The 20104-nt window shown below is 35.4% G+C and overlaps 1 protein-coding gene and 1 pseudogene across 4 annotated transcripts in view; one reads left to right on the top strand and one right to left on the bottom strand.

Moving 5' to 3' along the window:
* Positions 1-20104, bottom strand: part of USP6NL (USP6 N-terminal like) — a 183436-nt gene that overhangs the window by 34088 nt on the left and 129244 nt on the right. For all 4 annotated transcript variants that reach the window (XM_074268663.1, XM_074268665.1, XM_074268666.1 and 1 more), the window contains 2 exons: positions 16430-16510; positions 2088-2195 (listed from right to left, as the gene is read on the bottom strand). In XM_074268663.1, coding sequence (XP_074124764.1) covers positions 2088-2195; positions 16430-16510 — 189 coding nt within the window. The remainder of the gene's footprint in view (positions 1-2087; positions 2196-16429; positions 16511-20104) is intronic.
* LOC141542704 (serine/threonine-protein kinase A-Raf pseudogene) lies at positions 8605-11992 on the top strand (annotated as a pseudogene).

Here is a 20104-nt window from a genome sequence, read left to right as displayed (position 1 = left end):
TATCATTGTTGAAGTGTATAATGATCCCCTAGTTCTGCTCGTTTCACTCAGCATCAGTTGATGTAAGTCTCTCCAAGCCTCTCTTATTCATCCTGTTGGTCATTTCTTACAGAACAATAATATTCCATAACATCCATATACCATAATTTACCCAACCATTCTCCAATTGATGGACATCCATTCATTTTCTAGTTTCTAGCCACTACAGAAAGGGCTGCCACAAACATTTTGGCACATAAAGGTCCCTTTCCCTTTTTTAGTATTTCCTTGGGATATAAGCCCAGTAGTAGCACTGCTGGATCAAATGGTATGCACAGTTTGATAACTTTTTGGGCATAATTCCAGATTGTTCTCCAGAATGGTTGGATTCTTTCACAACTCCACCAATAATGCATCAGTGTCCCAGTTTTCCCACATCCCCTCCAACATTCATCATTATTTGTTCCTGTCATCTTAGCCAATCTGACAGGTGTGTAGTGGTATCTCAGGGTTGTCTTAATTTACATTTCTCTGATCAATAGTGATTTGGAACACTCTTTCATATGAGTGGAAATAGTTTCAATTTCATCATCTGAAAATTGTCTGTTCATATCCTTTGATCATTTATCAATTGGAGAATGGCTTGATTTCTTATAAATTCAATTCTCTGTATATTTTGGAGATGAGGCCTTTATGAGAACCTTTAACTGTAAAAATGTTTTCCCAATTTGTTACTTCCCTTCTAATCTTGTTTGCATTAGTTTTGTTTGTACAAAAGCTTTTTAATTTGATGTAATCAAAATTTTCTATTTTGTGATCAATAATGATCTCTAGTTCTCCTTTGGTCACAAATTCCTTCCTCCTCCACAAGTCTGAGAGGCAAACTATCCTATGTTCCTCTAATTTATTTATGATCTCGTTCTTTATGCCTAAATCATGGACCCATTTTGATCTTATCCTAGTATGTGGTGTTAAATGTGAGTCCATGCTTAGTTTCTGCCATACTAATTTCCAGTTTTCCCAGCAGTTTTTGTCAAATAATGAATTCTTATCCCCAAAGTTGGGATCTTTGGGTTTGTCAAATACTAGATTGCTATTTTTATTCACTATCTTGCCCTGTGAACTTAACCTATGCCACTGATCAACTAGTCTATTTCTTAGCCAATACCAAATGGTTTTGGTGACTGCTGCTTTATAATATAGTTCTAGATATATAGCTAGGCCACCTTCATTTGATTTTTTTTTTCATTACTTCCCTTGAAATTCTCAATCTTTTGTTCTTCTACATGAATTTTGTTGTTATTTTTTCTAGGTCATTAAAATAGTTTCTTGGGAGTCTGATTGGTATAGCACTAAATAAATAGATTAGTTTAAGGCATATTATCATCTTGATTATATTAGCTCAGCATATCCAAGAGCACTTAATGTCTTTCCAATTATTTAAATCTGACTTTATTTTTGTGGCAAGTGTAATTTTGCTCATATAATTCCTATCTTTCCTTTGGTAGATGGATTCCCAAATATTTTATACTATCGACTGTTATTTTGAATGAAATTTCTCTTTGTATCTTTTGCTGCTGGATTGTGTTGGTAATGTACAAAAATGCTGAGGATTTATGTGGATTTATTTTGTATCCTGCAACTTTGCTAAAGTTCTGAATTATTTCTAATAACTTTTTGGCAGAATCTTTGGGGTTCTCTAAGTATACCATCATATCATCTGCAAAGAGTGATAGTTTGATTTCCTCATTACCTACTCTAATTCCTTGAATCACTTTCTCGGCTCTTATTGCTGAGTACATTTCTAGTACAATATTGAATACTAACGGTGATAGTAGGCATGCTTGTTTCACTCCTGAGCAAGTCACTTGTAACGAAAATAACTACTGATTCAATGAAATCAGAATTTTTTTTTTACTAATGGCTTTTGTCTGAAATTCAATAAATGAATATTAAATAGGGCCAAAAAAAATCCAAATGTAAACTTATACATGTTGTAGAGTTTTTTCCCTTTGGTCTTTGGAGGAGGGCTTTTGATATCTAAAAGAAAGAGTTTAAAAAAACTTTTTAATTTAAAGTTTGACTTAAGATTGATTTAATATACTTACATTGTAAAGATCTCTTGTTTCTTCTTTCATTTTAGGAATCTCAAGTAGTAAAGACCAGACTTCACCTCTTAGCTGAAGTGGAATTCCTTTGTAAATTCTCCTATGAAACTAATTTAAAAGAAAAGAGATTAAATTAAATAATTCAGAAGTCAAGAATTTTCCCTAAATTCAGAATATAAAACTTATATTATTTATGCTTTCAACAGCATTGATGTGTTTTTATACAGTTCCTCTATCTATCCCAGTGAAAAACAAACTAACTTGTCTTTGCAGGCAGGTTCATTCATATAGCCACTACTAGTTACTGTAAAACAAAATCATGAACTTTCACAGTTGGAAGAGATCTTAGATATCATATAGTTTCACTCTTCCATTTTATAGATGAAGAAACAAGGTCTCAGAGAGATGTTCTATTATCTGATATCACACAGCACACAAGGTCAGTCAATACAGAGAATATTTCCCAACTTCTGTTTTATTTTTCTTTCAATTATGTTATGTTTCTTCCCTATCAGAAATATTATGCATGTACTGTATTTCTCTATTTAGTCTGTTACTTTTTATTCACTGACAACTCAGTTAATTCTATTTCAAAAAATCTCAGATAGATAAGGTAGATATAGATATCTTTAACCCCTTTTAAAATTTTTCTTTTCTTCTAATTCTTGGCCAGTTAATTCAGGAAAATCTTTTTTTTTCTTTATTCATTCCATTTGTGTATCCCCCCAAATGATCCTAAATTATGGATAAGTATGAAGAAAAGTAAGGATAGCCATGACATAGAAGACAAAAAACTGATCTGAAGCTAGGAAGAACCCCTCGGTACTTAAGCAATACTCAAAATCTTAAGTTACAGAGAAGGCATCAATCCTAATTGGTACAAGAGAAGTTTACTCAACGTGGAGTTTCCTATATCAATGAAAGCACACATTCATCCTCTACCTATAATATTAGTACTTACTGTATAGGAGAAAAGAGACTTTTACTTTTAGAAGTGAAATCTGACATGTTACCACCAACTTTTTACGTTTTTAAAATTCCAAGACTAACTGTTAAATTTCTTAACAAATGTAAAAGCTTAAAACTATGCAGTTAAATTAAAGTTTTAATGTTGTAAGTTTTTAAACTAATTATATATAGAACTTATTAATTCCATAGCATTTGTTAAGCATCTACTAGATGCATGTTAAACAAAAGTTGGGAATTATATATGGAGTACTACAGATTCTGAAAAGAGTGCTGTGGTTGCCAGGGCAATGATGAGCATAAATTATCTATAATATGACATGAATAATACAACCTCAAGGAATAGATACAAAGACAATGGATTGTAGGAATAACACACACACACACACACACACACACACACACACACACACACATACACACAGATAGATAACAGAATAAAGGGCAAAGGACATGAGAAGACTGTGTAGAATTGAACTGGTTCACCAAAGAATCAATGTGAAGAAGGAAGGAGAGTGTAGTCATTGAAAGGGTGATAGTCTAGGAAAGACTTAAAAGGTAAAAAGACAGGCATTATAGTTAGGACAAAGAACAGGATTAGAAGTATGACTGGACCCTCTTATCCCTTTTTCACAACTCTCTATAAACATCACAGCAGAAACTGAAAGTATGTTGCACAAAAAAGCATTTTGGATTCTTTGTTTTTAAACTATGATGGAGAAAGAATTAATCTGCAATTGGCCAGTCTAATGATGTTGGCTTTTGGTACTTAACTAGAATGATACTAAGAAAGCTGACTGAATTTGTTGCTAGAGCCATATTCAAACCCTAGAAGAATCTGCCAGACCTTTGGCTATAATAAGCACTTAGTTCCATGATAACACTGTAACAGGATATTCTAACTGGGTAAGTTGAACATTACCAAGGCACTTTGCAGTCCTGGACAGTACTTGATTACAAAATGACACTAAACAAAGCAATGCTATACTACTTTATGGCCTGAAGGGCCATACACACTACAGTGCCCTGAAGAACTTTTAAAAAATTTAATTTACATGCAACATTTGTGGACATATTGTGCATGTGACCTTTGTTCAATGTAATCTGCTTCTTCTCCCATGCTCCTCTTCTTTTTCAACTGATCAGGGTTCAGTCTCAAATGCTGACCTTTTCTCTTTCTTTTTAAAGACCTCTTTAGAAAGTTCTCTTCAAGGTTAAATTTTGTTTTACTTAAACTAATCTTTCCCCAAACATTCCTCCCTCTCCACAATCTTAAGTACATGTATGTTTTTTACTTCTTTTGACCATATTAGATGAAAATGAGCTTCAGGAATTGCCTGACCCCATTCCATTTTCCTTGTTCATAGTCCCAAAACCTAAATATGTGACATGTTTCCTCATCCCTCTTCCTTCTTTTTTCCTTAATGTATTCGTTTTTCTTTCCCTTTCTTCAAGTTCATCAAAGTAAAACAAAACCATCCCCAGACCCTGTGTCTTATTTAATTTCTCCCATAATCTTGATGTCAGTCAAGTTCTGAGGGGATACTTGTTAATCATCTCTTTTATTAGAATGTAAACATTTAAATCTAGTCCGTTGTGATTGCTTGTTCTTATTTATCACTTTATATTTCTCACATTTGTATTTTAACATACTACTCAGTTTTGATCTTTTCATCAAGAATGCCTCAGTCTTCCATTCCACTTTAAATTTCTTTTCCTTTAGTAAGATTAGTCAGATTTGCTAGAACAGTTATTCTTGATTATAGGCTTCCATCTTTTGCTTTTTAAAATATCAATATTCCAAAGCTCTCTTCTCCTTTACAGCGGCAGGTGCCAAATTGTGTGATCCTGAATGTAAGCTCCTTGTTACTTGAACTCTGTTTCTGGTGGTCTTTTTTTTTTTTTTTTTTTTTTGACCTGGACATTGATATTTGGCTATGGCACTCATGGGAGTTGTCATTTTGGAATATCTTTCAGGAATTGACTGGGAGATTCATTTCACTTTTCCCTTGGTTTAAGTAGGTCTTGATTACTTTCCCTAAAATATATTATCTAAGTTCATTTGGGGAGCAGGGGCATTTTCAAGGTTTTCAGGTTTTTTTCTCTTTGACCTGGTTTTATGATATATATTTTCTTCTATTTTTTCAGATATTGATTTTTTTTAATATTTGTTTTGTCATAGAGCCTCTAATTTCTATTGGTCCATTCAAATTTTTGTGTAGTCTGTTACTTGATTAAAGGTTTATATCTCTGTACTATGCTGCTAATGATCTTGCCAAGTCTTTCCTTTGATCCTCTCATTTCCTTTCCAATTCTTTCTTCAAGAAATCTCATTTCATTCATAATATATATATTTTTTAAACTCTTGTTTCATTTCTTGCAGAAATTCTAGTTGACCTTGTAATCAAACCTTATTTTTTCTTCAGGCTTTGCTTATGGATGTTGTGGTTATTAGCGTCTTCTGGATTTGCATCTTGAGTATCCCCCTGACTCCACTGCAGCCCTTTATTATTGGTCTTGTTTCATGCACTCATTTTTCCAAATTACTTCTTAAATTGGAACTCTACTTAGGATCAGGCCCAAGGTATTTCTGGAAGAATGTCAATATCCTGTTGCAACTTTCTTGGGTTTTGAGCTCTGGATCTTTCAAGTACCTCAAGGAGTCAGTCACAGAGTTACATACTATGTTCTTATTCCTTGCCCTCAAGCCCATCCACGCTCCTTACTCTGGTACAGAACCAAAGGTCTGACACTCTAAGTGCAGAGGTCCTTCTGCAGTACATTAGCTTCAGGACTAACTCTATAATAGAATTGTCAGTTGGCTCCTTTCTGTACCTTATTCCTAAATAGTGTCAGACTGTGCTTTATCCATGATCCCTTCTTGTACAGTACATACACAGGCCTGGCTAGATCAGTTCTCTAATGTCCACAGATCTCAATCTATCTCCTTAAATCAATCTTAGCTAGAAAAATAATTCACTCTGATTTTTTTTCCCCTTAGATTTCCTGATCATGATATCATGTAGTCATCTTTCTAGGACTCTAATTATGGGGAATGGTGGGCTATACTGCTTTTATCATCTTTACTGATCTCTCCAGACTTTATTCTCCTTAACTTTGCTGAAATATCTGACACTTGTTGACTGAATATTAAAGCTCTGGTAAAAAAAAAAAAATACAGTGCTGAGTAGTGAAAACACAAGGGAAATTTCCACAGAACCCTTCATTTAATGCATAAATAGAAACTCACATTTATATGTATTTTAAGAAGTACAAAATGCTTTTCATACAACAATCCTCATAGGTAGGTAATAAAATTGTTATCCTAATTTCAGAGATGAGGAAATGAAGTTTAGAGGGATAAAATAATATCTCCAAAGTTATACAGATGATAAATATCTAAATCAGAACTCAAACATGCATTTTCTGACTGTAAGAGTAGTATTTTTATACCACAAAACAGATATGCTATTGTGCATCAAGTTACACATTTATTACTTTTAAACATTACAAAGGGAAAATATTATTAAAATTTATATTTTAAAAATTTGAATCTTCACTCTTACATTTACATTTAAGACATTAGGAACTACACTATATTATTATTGTGTGAGTAGGGAATTGGAGAGAAAAAATATGTATTTCTTTGGGAAAAGAGAAATATATGCCAACTTCTTTTTCTTAAAACATTGTTAAACCTTAAGTTTACATAATGAATTAAAAGAGGTGATTCTTTTAGAAAGTGCATTATATCTCACACTAAAGAGGCATAATCAATACACCACATAAAGCTACTATAATTATAAGAACACAATTCTGTTAAAATTTTTCTTAATGAAGAATGCATTAATCTGAGTATTGGGGTAGGCTAATAGAGTCCATCTCTGCAAGGCATATGCTACTCTCACCCCCATTTCATGATGCCACCAAATGCCTTTAGGGATAATATCTTAACTTAAAAATTAGTCATGAAACTGATATAGCTCTGATTTTATCAATTTGGGGACTCCTTCCAGTTATATTTATCTATTGCAACAAAGAAGTAGGATGTGGTGTTCACCTAATCCAAAATGATGAGTGATGGAAGAGTGCTGGAATGATCATAGATTTATCCTCTCCAAACTAAATACACATATTCAACAAAAATGGTGGCCACAAGACAAAATGACTAATGTCAACAGATTAGAGTTCTTCTTTAAGAGGGAACTGTTTACTGCTAACTTGGAGGGAAAGCTGAGCCAATAGTTGGCAACAGGGAAGCAGAAAAGGAATGAGCAGTTTTCAGAGATTTGGTGCACAGCACTGCATTTGCTCATGTAGGTCAGAATGCTCACAAACATCAGACTTGTTTGAAGAAAATAATAAGGAAATTCAGAAGCGGGAAATGAAAAACAAGAACTTCACAAGGTATACCAGAAGGATAGTTCATCCATCTCTAAGAAGACAACATTTAATTATCAAAAGTTGTAGTAGAAAAAAATCCCCATCAATCTATGAAGAAGAAACATCTTACAACAGTTAGGATTACAATTGAGTACTTTGGCTTTTTAGGCAGGGCTGCTGTTGAAGGCCTTCCTGCACTCTCACTTGTTCCCATTTAATGGAAAACTGATACACTAGTGTGGGTAAAACAGTGGCCCTTACAAAGTGAAACAATTCAGGCCTTATTATATATAGTACAGGAGCAACTTGACCAAGAACACTCTTATAACCTTCTCTAAATCCTTGGAATTTCCCTGTATTTGTTGTAAAAAAGAAGTCTGGAAAATGGAGGATGTTGACTGATTTGAGAAAAGTAAAGGAGCAGATGAAAACTATGGGAACTCTTCAGCCTGAGAATGGCCTCTTTGGGTTATAGACATTAAGGATTGTTTCTATTCTATCCCTCTAGATAAGGAAGATATGAAAAGGTTTGCTTTTTCAGTGCCCAGCGTTAACTTAGCTGAGCCTTATAAAAGATATGAATGGACAGTTTTGCCACAGGGAATGAAAAATAGCCCTACTATGTGCCAAATATATGTTGCTGCTGTTCTTATTCCAGTAAGAAAAGCATTTCCAAAAGTAATGTTATTACATTACATGAATGATATATTGGGATGTGCATCTAAGGAACAAATGTTAGAAGCATGTCTACAAAAGATCATAGGAACACTAAGGAGTTACGGCCAGGGGCAGATCTCAAGGGCAGAGAATGAGGCACTCGGAGCCTTATTCTGCCTGAGCCTAATAAACTGGGCATAAAGGTATTGAGTAAACTTCATTAACGAGGAAAAGTCTCCTCTCTCTTGCTAATCATGCTCAAACTCGTGTACTCTCAGTCATGTGACCAGGGGACTATATAAAAAGGGGGTTGCAGAAGGCGGGGGAGGGAACTCAGAGGGAACCGAAGAGAACTCCAGGAGAATTCCAGAAGGAAGGCTAGAGGGAATGTTAGGGAACACTATGTAAAGAGTTAGAATAAAGACCTGTTGCTGCATACTTGAGTGACTTGGGTGTTCTGTGGTGGAACCTCTAAAGAGGTAGCTCTCTGATTGGGATAATCAGAGCTGAGATGTCTGAAGACCTGGTGAAGGCGAGAAACCAGCTGACCCCCATTGAGGTAAGCAACTGGGAGGTAACACTAAGGAACTACAAATTGCACATAGCTCCAGAAAAAATTCAAAGACATGCTCCTTTTCAATATTTAGGATATGAAGTATATCCTAAGGGGCTCATAGTACAAATGCTTTCTTTAAAAACAGAGAAGTTGAACACCTTAAATGACTTTCAGAAATTGATAGGAGATAACCAATGGATGCGTCCAGTGTTAGGCTTAACTACCTATCAATTACAACCATTATATAACATTTTAAGAGGAGACAGTGCTTTAAACTCACCACCCCAGCTTACAAAAGAAAATCAAGAGGCTTTGAGAGAGATTGAACTGGTTTTATCCAATGTGGTTGAAAGAGTTACTCAGAAACTCTTAGAAATATCAGTTTTTGCTACAAAAGAGGCACCCAACAGTCCTTCATCAAGGATACAGAGTGGGTAAACCTCCCAGCATATCAAGAACAAAGCCTTACTCCTTACCCAGTGCTTGTAGCTAGAATTTTATTAAAGACCATTAAGTGAGTAGTATAATGATCTGGGATAAGACCTGACAACATATACACTTTTTATACCAATGTACAAATTAATATATGCTGTGAAACCCATCCTGAAGTGGAAAAATTTGTTGGCCCCAGCTCTAAATTTTACACACAGGTCTCCATTAAAGATAACCCGGCTATTACATAATTGACAATGGATTTTTGAAGAAAAGGTTTCTCTTAAAGCACCAACTATCTTTACATCCAAACATAACATTTGTGCTGTATACTCTCGTGATTTAACTATAAAGAGAGTAGTCAGAACTCCTTTTCAGTCTACTCACCAGAATGAATTATATACAATCATTCTAGCTCTTACTTATTATTCAGGAGATATAAATGTAATATCTGATTCAGCCTATTCAATAGGTGTGATACAAAGAATTGCCACAGCCCAAATAAAATTTGTAGTTTCTTATATATATATATATATATATATACACACACACACACACACATACACATATATATGTATATATATATATATATGCACACACACATACAGATACATATATATATACACACACATAGATACATATATATATGCACACACACATACAGATACATATATATACACACACATAGATACATATATATATATACACACACATACAGATACATATATATATATACACACACATACATACATACGTATATGTATATATATATATATATCTTGCATGTCCATTCTCATAGTGGACTTCCAGGTCCTATTTTTGCTAGAAATTTAATGGCAGATAGCCTTCTGACCATGTTAGCCAATATTCCTTTATTTCAGGCAACCCAAAAATCTTATTCTAAATATCATTAGGCTGCTCGAGCTTTATGTTTGTAATTTGGGATAACAAAAGCTAGGAACATAGTAAAAGCCTGTACAGCTTGCCTTCCTTTCCACGCTCCTATGTTCCCTCCAGGGAAAAACCCTCGTAGTTTGAGACCCAATGAAATTTGGCAAATGGAAATGACCCATTATAAATCTTTTGGTTGCCTGTCTTTTATCCATGTTGTAGTAGACACCTTTTTTAGGATTTACTTTTGCAATGTGGGAAATGAAAAACAAGAACTTCCCAGGGGATACCAGAGGGTGGTTCATCCATCTCTGAAAAGACAGCATTTAATTATCAAAAGAAAAGTAAAAAAAGAAAAGACAGGCCCGAAAATGGAGGAAGCCACTGTAGCAGCACAATGACAGGTCACTTGAATAGAGGGAACAAAATGAGATTATCACCCCAGTAGAACCCTCTAGGGACCTAATCCCACCTGAAGATTCTGATATTATCCCTTCTACCAGCAGTTGGGTAGGGGGCACTGTGAAAATCGATCTGCCCAATCAGCAGCACACAATGTTGGAAGATAGCAACAGCCTAAGATACAGCCATTGCTCCCTTGAATGGGGAAGAAATGAGTTGAAGTCTGGGCTGATGTTCCACTTGCAGCTGCCCACAACTATGCACATAAATCACCTTTTGTGACTTCTGACACAGCTTCCTTTTTCATGGCTTCCACTGCTAGACATGTGGCTGCAAGCTTTACCAACAGTGCAGTGCCCATGTCCCCATTGTTTGTCCCCAACTGTAAAGCCTATGATCTTTTCCTAAGTCCTTGGGATGTCCCCAAAAATCTCTAGTTTCTTCAGCCCAACCTTTTTCCTTCAGACTCCAAGTGAGAATTGGGAAGGTATTAATTTATCTATGCATTCTGTATATTTTCCTTGGGGTGGAGAAGACTCTTTTCTTAGTATTTGCCCCATTTCACCTAAAAAACAAAAGCTCTTCCTCATCACAACTGGTCCTTCCTGGGGGTTCCCCATCCTTCCTGGAGTCTCCTGGCTTTAGTTTCTACTGCAGTAGCAAAGACTTGAATGGGAACCCTGGTACTCATAAGCCCTAGCCTAGAAGTTAGGTCCTATGTAAGCCCCACACCTCAAAAAGTCCCAGCAAAATATGCACCTCCCATGGGGAGACTTTTGCTTTCCCTGGGCCTGGAGGCCCATCCTTGCAGAGATCCATTCCATATCTATACCCAGTGTGCACATATTCAGCACCACAATGCCTCGACTGTAGGCTCATAAAGCAGGTATCCCAGGTTTTCCCTGCTGAAGGAACAGGTGTGGAAAGAACTCCCCCACCAGGATAGTTCTGGCCCTAGCCTTATGTCCTCCCCCCACTGCCCAGAAGGAAATCCCCAAGATCTCATGAGAGCCCTTTGAGCAATACAAATTCTCAGCTTCAACTAATGATAAGAAGAAAAAGTACCTGGGCTATCAAGACTTAAGCTACTATTGGGAGGTAGCTGCAGGAAAGATGCAGCTGCTGAAGCAAATCAGAACAGGCTCATTTGGGAGTGTGTTCTGTGGGTGATATTATGGGGACATGGATATAAAGATGTTAAAGGTGGTGCAGCCCATAGCTGAGCAAGCATAGGCCTTCAAGAATGATATGCAAGACCTGCCATATGAACATCCTCTTGTTCATGGGCTTCATGACAAGACCTGACTTTGCCATCATCACCCAGTGATATCAGAATTCCAGCCTCTATCACCACCTACCACTACCTCCTCACTTTGACACGGTACAATTCATTGATGTAGCTTGGCAGACAGCTAAGAACATGGATCAGCTCCATGTTAAGAATACTATTCACCAAGACTTCAAGTCTGAGAATACCTTCCTGCATGAGGGACTTATAGTGAAGACTGGTGATTTTGAATTAGCCACAGTGAAAACCTGATAGAGTGATGCTCAGAGAGTAGAACAGAACACTGGCTCTGTGTTCTGGATGATGCTGGTCACCACTGAGCTACTATAGCAAGAAATGCCTAAAATTGAGCACAGCATATCAGAACTGTCACTACACTGGGCTACCTTCCTCCTTGCTGGGCGCTATGTACTTCTTTGGGCCCTAGTAACTCTGGCCAGCCCTGGAGCCATGAACCATTTGCCCTAGGTTTCATTTCCCTAGTTCCCAGACCTAGCAGTAATTACTCTAATTTTCCCAGAAACAGACCACCTGATGTGGTGAAGATAAGGTTCAAAGGCCAGAGGGGAGGAAGGGAGCCCATCTCCATCTCACCCCTCTCCTGTGCCTGCTTTCTCTCTGCCTACCAAGAAACATAGGAAACTGCCCAGTTTTTACTTGATCTCTTAATCACATTCCTTGACTCTTTAAAAAAAAAAAAAGTACAAGCAAAGCTTAGAGAGATGCAGGATTCTTGGCTTAATAAGAAAGCATATGAAATTCAGTTTTATGCTGATAATAATAATCTAAAGTGTTTTTATGATGTCCTGAAGGCTATTTATGGGTCAAAGTCCTATAGTGTATCTCAACTACTCAGTACTGATGAAGCCACACTGATAAGTGATAATGACATGATTCTAGAGAGATAAGCTGAACACTTCCATAATATTCTCAACAGACCATCATCAACTGATGCTGAAACCACTGACAATGTACCCCAGGTTGAAGTCAATTCCATGTTAGCTAAATTCCAACCGAAGAAGAGGTTTTGAATGCCATTAGACTCCTTTCATGTGGCAAAACACAAGTACTGATTCTTCTACTGTGGAAATTTCAAAGGTATGTTGGGGTAGAGGAGGTTGAGATTTCATTGCTCATATAAAAACTAACTAAAATTTCCCAGGCTATATGTCAAGAGAAGCTATCCCTTTAGAGTTTAAGGATGTCTCCAATATCCATCTCAATAAAGCTAGAGAGAATGGAATGTCCTCTTACAATCATAGGGAAGAGAGGAGGAGGGAAGCTTCTTATTCATTGTTGGCAAGATTCTGCCAGAGTCCTCCTTTATAGATTGATCCTTCACTTGGAAGATGGTCATCTACCTGAGAATCAATATGGCTTCTGAAAGGGCTGAGTAACAGTCAATGTAGTTTGTTGCCCCATAACTCAAGAAAAATGATAGCAAAACAAAGGTCTGTACACAACACCTATAAATCTGACCAAAGTCTTTGATATTATCAGTTGATAGAACTTATGAAAAATTATGTCAAAATTTAGATGCCTGGAAAAGTCCATGGGTCTTGTACATCAATTGCATGATGGCATGCTTGCCCAGGTTCTGGATAATGAACAATGCTCTCATGCTTTTCCAATCACCAATGGAGTGAAGCAAAGCTATGTACTTACTCCTATGCTTATTTTTTGCATATTTCAGCCATGTTGTCAAACATTTTCATTGAGGGAAAATACAGCATTAAAGTCATCTAGCACACTAATGGCAAATTCTTCAACTTGAAAAGGCTTCAAGCAAAGACTAAAATGGAGAGAGAATTGGTAGATGATTTTTGGTTCACAGATGGATTGTGTACTCAATGCAGCCTCTGAAGCTGAGATGCAACCAGTATGGATTGATTCTTTGTTACTTACATTAATTTTAGCTTAACAATTAATACCAAGGTATCTGCTGCCACACCATTCATGTGTGGAACCACTGACTACAGCAAATTGAGAAGTTCTGAATGTTATGAATAAAATCACTTACTTTGGCAGTACACTTTCCAAGGAGGCACACATTGATAATGAAGTTGGCATACACATTGCCAGAGCTAGCTCAGTGTTTGGGTGGCTCAAAGGAAAGTGTGGGAGAGAAGATATTAGATCAAACTAAAGATCTACAGAGTCATTGTGCTGAACTCGTTGCCTGTGAAACCTGGGCAGTATTAGCAGCCCCATGCCAGGAAGCTTCTGAAAGCTTCTGAAGATCACCTGACAGGATAAGATACCAGACACAGATCCTTTCTCAAACTAAACTGACAACCATTCAAACTACTTCAGAGAGTGCAACTCTGTTGAGCTGGCCACACTGTTCAAATGCCAAACTCACATTTGCCTACATGACTATTTTATGGAGAACTCACAGAGAGCAAGTAGCTAGGTAGTAGTCAGAAGAAACGATGCAAGGACACTTTCACAAGGTCTCTCTTAAGAACTCTGGAACTGATTGTGTAACATGGGAGACTGAAATACAGAACTGAATAGTCTGACATGCCCTTATCAGAGAAGATGCTATGCACTATGAGCAAAGTAAAACTGGAGTAGGTCAAAAGAAATGCAAGAGGCATAAATTTAGAGATGCCATTCCATATATTCTGACGTCCTATTTGTGCCTGACCTGTAAAAGTACATTGTGAGTTCAAATTGATCTGCTCGACCACAATTAAACACACTGTAGCTTAACTCTAACATAAAGATGCCATGTTGATCTTCTTGGAGAATAAAGGACAACAACCACTAGTTCATCCTGTAGAGCTCCTGACACTGTTATGCTATAAAGTATCCACAGGATGTCCAAAGTTGCTCTAGGATCTTGTGATATTTCATGGGCTTAAATGATCATATATTTAAGATTTGGGGAAAAAATCTCAGAGATCCTAACTTTTCACTGTATTACATTTCCTTAATTAGAATTAGTGAAGCATGCAGAGATGTACATTGGTTATCACTCACTGTTGTTACTTGAGTTCTTCAAAAAAAAAAAATTCAATTTTCCACCAGGGAAAAGTGCAAATTATCAATTCTCTCATTCTGAAAGAATCCCAAGAAACTGTAGAGAATAGCAGGGCTTTGAAGAGTCCTACCAAATTATTCCCTTTCACACAATTCCTATGAAATATGTCCAAAGCAGTAATACATATTTTTTTTACAAAACAAAGGTGCTATATGGTTTTGTTTTTCTAGATTTTTTTTTCCCTATTCTAAATAACAGAGACCACACTTTATACATTTGGCTACTTTGGAATTCCCAAATACTTCAAGAGACACAATTTCAATCAGTGACTAAAGAGAAAATACTTTCTACCAATAGAAAAAGAATAACCTCCTCACATGTCTTCTTATCCTGTGATTATTCTTTCATGTTTTCTCACATATACTCCATAGAGGATCTACTCAACTCCTGCCTTCTAGATTATGTTTAAATCCCTAGAGTATTTCAAGTATTTTTTTAAAACACTCAAATACTGAATAAATCAATACCTTTCATTTTGTTGCTTCCTAATAATTTTGTGAGTTCTAGCATAATAATCATAACAGCTCACATTCATATAGCACTTTATATTTTACAAAATAATTTCCCTCACCTAAGAGGTAATATTTTCCTCAGATTTATAAAGGTACATAAATTATTCATAATGATAAAAATGACATTTACAATATTAATAAGATATTTCAATTGAGCTAGTACATAGTTACAGTACATGGAGTCTTAAAGCCCTACAATATATTTTAATGTTACCTCATTTTAACCTCATAACAATGCTGCAAGATAGAAAACAGAAATAATTATCCTTATTTGATGGATAAGGAAATGGAAACTCTAAGAGGACAAGTGACTATAAGAGTTGCATAGGTCTCAAAAGAAAGAATTTAAATCCATATCTTACTAATTAAATTTAAACCCCAAGATCTCAGAGAATTGCTTGTATGATAAAGGAAATCTGATATCAAAGGAAGAAATTTCAGTCCCAGTTCTAATGCTTACGACCTGTGTGTCCTTTGGACAAATCACTTAACCTCTTTGAGTCTCAGTATGTTCAACTTAAAAAAAAAATGGGGGGGGGGAGGATGTGGGTAAAGTATAGATGACATTTAAGGTCCCTTGAACACTCTATCTTTGATCCCACTATCAAAAAAAGAAATAGATGTTACTGCCACTAGTAAGGCTGTTTCCCGGAAAGGATACTTTTATCAATGGGCTCAGAATGCAGGAGAAAATACATTATTTTGGAAAATTTTGAGATGTCATCAATTTGAGAATTTGGAGATGTCACCAAAATTTGGAATTTATTATGTTTAACTGACTATACATATGTTAAAATGGTTTTCTCTTAATTTTTTTGTTTGGGGGAGAATGAAGAAGGTAATTTTATGTCTGATATATCAATGCTGAGGATGGGCTCTCCATTCCTACATACGCATACATATATACATACATATGTGTGTACATACTACAAATATAAATTAACACACAGATATTCTTGCTTATAAATCAGTCTCCTATAAAAGTGCTCATCATAAATCAGTTCACCTGGGCCTAATCATCACATGAGGAATAGATAAAATAGAGTTTTCAGAATTGAAAAGCTTAGGAATAGATTCTAGGCAATAAGTCTGATAGAAAAGCAGCAATTCCTATACCCAATTACACCCTGACACAAAAATCAATAATTATTTAATTGAAAACAATGTTAATTTCCTTTATAACTATGTTTATTAAGGTTATTTAAATACCTTTTCTGTATTCTTGTATTTTTCCCAGCTTTTCAGCATTTTCAGCCATTTTGTACTTCTTTCAATTTCCAGGTGCTTTTGCTGAAATGAAATTTTAAAATCTTATTATTATTTTTCAAGAATTATTTTGCTACCAAAAAGTATTACTAAAGAAAGTCAGCTTATCTTACCAACAAATCTTTGGTCTAAATTATTTCTAAATACATTTTTATTGATAATTTTTGGTTCTGTATTTTTTTTCAGTAATATCCAAATCTAGATGATCCCATTTGTGATTTTATTGGCAAAAATGGTGGAGCAATTTGCCATTTCCTTCTCCAGATCATTTTATAGATGAGAAACTGAGGCAAATAAGGTTAAATGATTTGCCCAGGGTCACAGAACTAATAAATGTCTGATTGCAAGCCTGCTACTCTACTCACAGAGATAGACAAAAAAGAGAGGATTCTGTCCCCAACTTCTGTTTTACTAACGCTTAAATTTCTCGTTATATCTCTTCTTCTTTTCACATGGACCTATCCTATCCTACATAAAACAGGATTGTTTTTTAAGGGAAAGGAAAGAAACAAATTAGCAAAATCAAATAATACACTGGGAGGGGGTGAGGGGAAATCTAAAAATATATGGAGCCTATCCAGACCTATTTGGTCTGCCGAAAAGAAAAAAAAAAAAAAAATGTCTTCCCCTATTGCTCTCTTGGGCCATGTCTGTTATTTTAAATTTTGCAACATTCATTTTCTTTCTTTCTTTTTTTTTATTATAGCTTTTTATTTACAAGCTATATGCATGGGTAATTTTTCAGCACTGACAGTTGCAAAACCTTTTGTTCCAATTTTTCCCCTCCTTCCTCCCACCCCCTCCCCCAGATGGCAGGTAGACCAATACATGCTAAACATGTTAAAGAATACAACATTCACTTTCAATAGCTTTGTGATTATATTTTAAGTTAAACTGTTTGTATATTGTTTTCTTGGCTCTGCTTATTTCACTCTCCATCAGTTCATGCAAGTCTTTTCATGCTTCTCTGTATTCATCAAATTCAGTTTCTAATAGTACAGTACTACTATTCTATCACATTCACATACCAAAATTTCCCTGTACATGGGCATCAACTTAGTTTCCAGTTTTTCACCATCATAAATATTTTAATGTATATGGAGACTTTCTTAAGAAAGACCTCTTTGGGATATATAGCTAATAGTGCATTTCTGGGTCAGAATATGGGGATTTTAAATATTTTACTTGAATAATACTGTCTTCAAAAACAGATGAAGTGATTCACAAATCCATCAACAATGCCCTAGACTAAATTTATCCATAACCCCTTTCACATTGATTCTTCTCATTTTTTTTGTCAAGTTTGCCAGTTTACTAGATGTTAGGTAAAACTTAGGGTTAATTTGATTTGCATTTCTCTTATTATTAATGAATCAGAGCCTTCTTTCAAATGGTTGTTACTTCTCATGACAACTGACTGTCCATATTCTTTGATTACTTCTCTATTAGGGAATGGATTTGGCCCTTTTATAAGTTTTTTTAAGCTATTATCTTTAACATTTAGGTTACATATCTATTTTACTTTTGTGCAATGTGGCATAAAATAATGGTTTAAGCCTAATTTCTATTGAGACTAATACTGAGTTATTCTAACAGTTTTTAAAATAGGGAGTTCTTTCCTAAGCAATTTATATTTCATCTAATAATGAGTTGATGAGAACTATTCTTTTTGATTCTCCTTTGTCTAGTCTGTGGAAAGAATCTACTATATTCTTTTAAACCAATAAATAGTTCTCAACTGCTGTTCTGTAAAATAATTTGAGGTCTAGAATAGCTATTTCACCTTCATTCTTGTCTTTTTAATTTTTATTATTAGTTTTGATCATTTTTTGTTTTGCTAAATGAATTTTGTTATTATTACATCAAGTTCTAAAAAGTATTTCTTTGATAGTGATTAAAATATCAGTAACATGGAGAATGGCTGAATTAGTTATGACATTTGAATGTTATGGAATATTATCATTCTTTAAGAAATGATCAGTGGGATGATTTCAGAAAGGCCTGGAGAGACTTAAAGGAACTGATGCTAAGTGAAATGAATAGAAGCCAGAGAACAGTGTACACAGCAACAACAAGATTATATGATGATCAACTCTGATAGATGTGGCTCTTTTCAATAATGAGGTGATTCAGGCCAATTCCAATAGAGTTGTGATGAAGAGAACTATCTACACCCAGAGAGAAGACTGTGGGGAATAAATGTGGATCACAACATAGTATTTTCATTTTTATTTGCTTGCTTTTTTTTCTTTCTCATTTTTTTTCCCTTTTTGATCTGATTTTTCTGGTATAGCATGATAACTATGTATAATAGAATTGTACATATTTAACATATATGGGATTACTTGCTATGTACAAGGGGGCAGGGGGAAAGAAAGGAGAAAATTTTGGAACATAAGGTTTTGCAAGGGTGAATGCTGAAAACTATTTTTGTAGGTATTTTGAAAATAAAAAGCTATTATTAAATATATATCATATAGATGTATGTGTGTATATACATGTATATATACACATATCACAAATACTATGAATTAGTTTTGTTAGTATTATATTGGCCTGACCCATCCTCCAGCTATTCATCCTCCTTTTTCAAAGGAACACTTTAAATTGAGTCTATATAAATATTTTGCATAATATTTGCAAAGTAAATACAAAATAATTTTTTATAGATAGTAGTTCACTAACAATTACAGAAATCAGTGAAGATTTCAGGAAGAAAGTGTCACCTATGTTTTGAAGGTATCTAGAGAATTTAAAAGATGAAGTTGAATAGAAAGAGTATTGTAGCTATGGAGGATAGGCTGTAAAAAGGTGGGGAAGAGATGGATGTGTGAACAATAAGTATGCCAGTTTGACTGGAACACAAAAGTATGTGAGGGGTAGTGATGTGTAATAAACTTATATAGAGAGGACTAGAGCTATACTTATAGTATATATTTTATAGGCCTTTAAATGACAAATTTTTTATTTTATCCATTCTTCTAGTTTTCTGGCTAACTACTACACAGGGAGGAACCATTCCTGTATTAAGATTCTTCCCTTAGGGGCAGCTAGGTGGCGCAGTGGATAGAGCACCAGCCTTGAATTCAGGAGGACCCCAGTTCAAATCTGGTCTCAGACACTTAACACTTCCTAGCTGTGTGACCTTGGGCAAGTCACTTAACCCCAGCCTCTCCCCCCCCCAAAAAAAAAAAAAAGATTCTTCCCTTACAGGGAAGAGGCAAAAGTCCATTCTATTAAGTCTCCAACATTGTTTCATGCCTTTGGTTAAAGAAAGTAGCATCATTTCTTCAGATCCAAACACAAGCCAATACCCTCTCCAGAACTGCCAATACCCTAAAGCCAAAACCTTAAAGACAATGAAAATCTACCTATATTCATTTCTAAATGATGACCCACCCTTCCCATCTCCAGCTCCATTATAACCTTTCCATTCCATGGATTCTGAAACTCTCCCCTCTATGATCAAAACCTTATCCTCTACTGCAGATCCCTTATTTCCATTCCCTTTGTAACTCCACCTTCTGGTTTTCAATGAGACCTGGAATTGGAATACTCAGTCATTTCCAGGTTTTCTTTCTTCCACCATCATTCAGTAACCTCCCTTCTTTTAAGGTT

Source organism: Sminthopsis crassicaudata, chromosome 5, assembly GCF_048593235.1.
Source record: "Sminthopsis crassicaudata isolate SCR6 chromosome 5, ASM4859323v1, whole genome shotgun sequence".
Classification (NCBI taxonomy): Eukaryota; Metazoa; Chordata; class Mammalia; order Dasyuromorphia; family Dasyuridae; genus Sminthopsis; species Sminthopsis crassicaudata.
The sequence above is the reverse complement of the archived record's forward strand: the minus strand, read 5'-3'. Positions and strand labels throughout refer to the sequence as shown.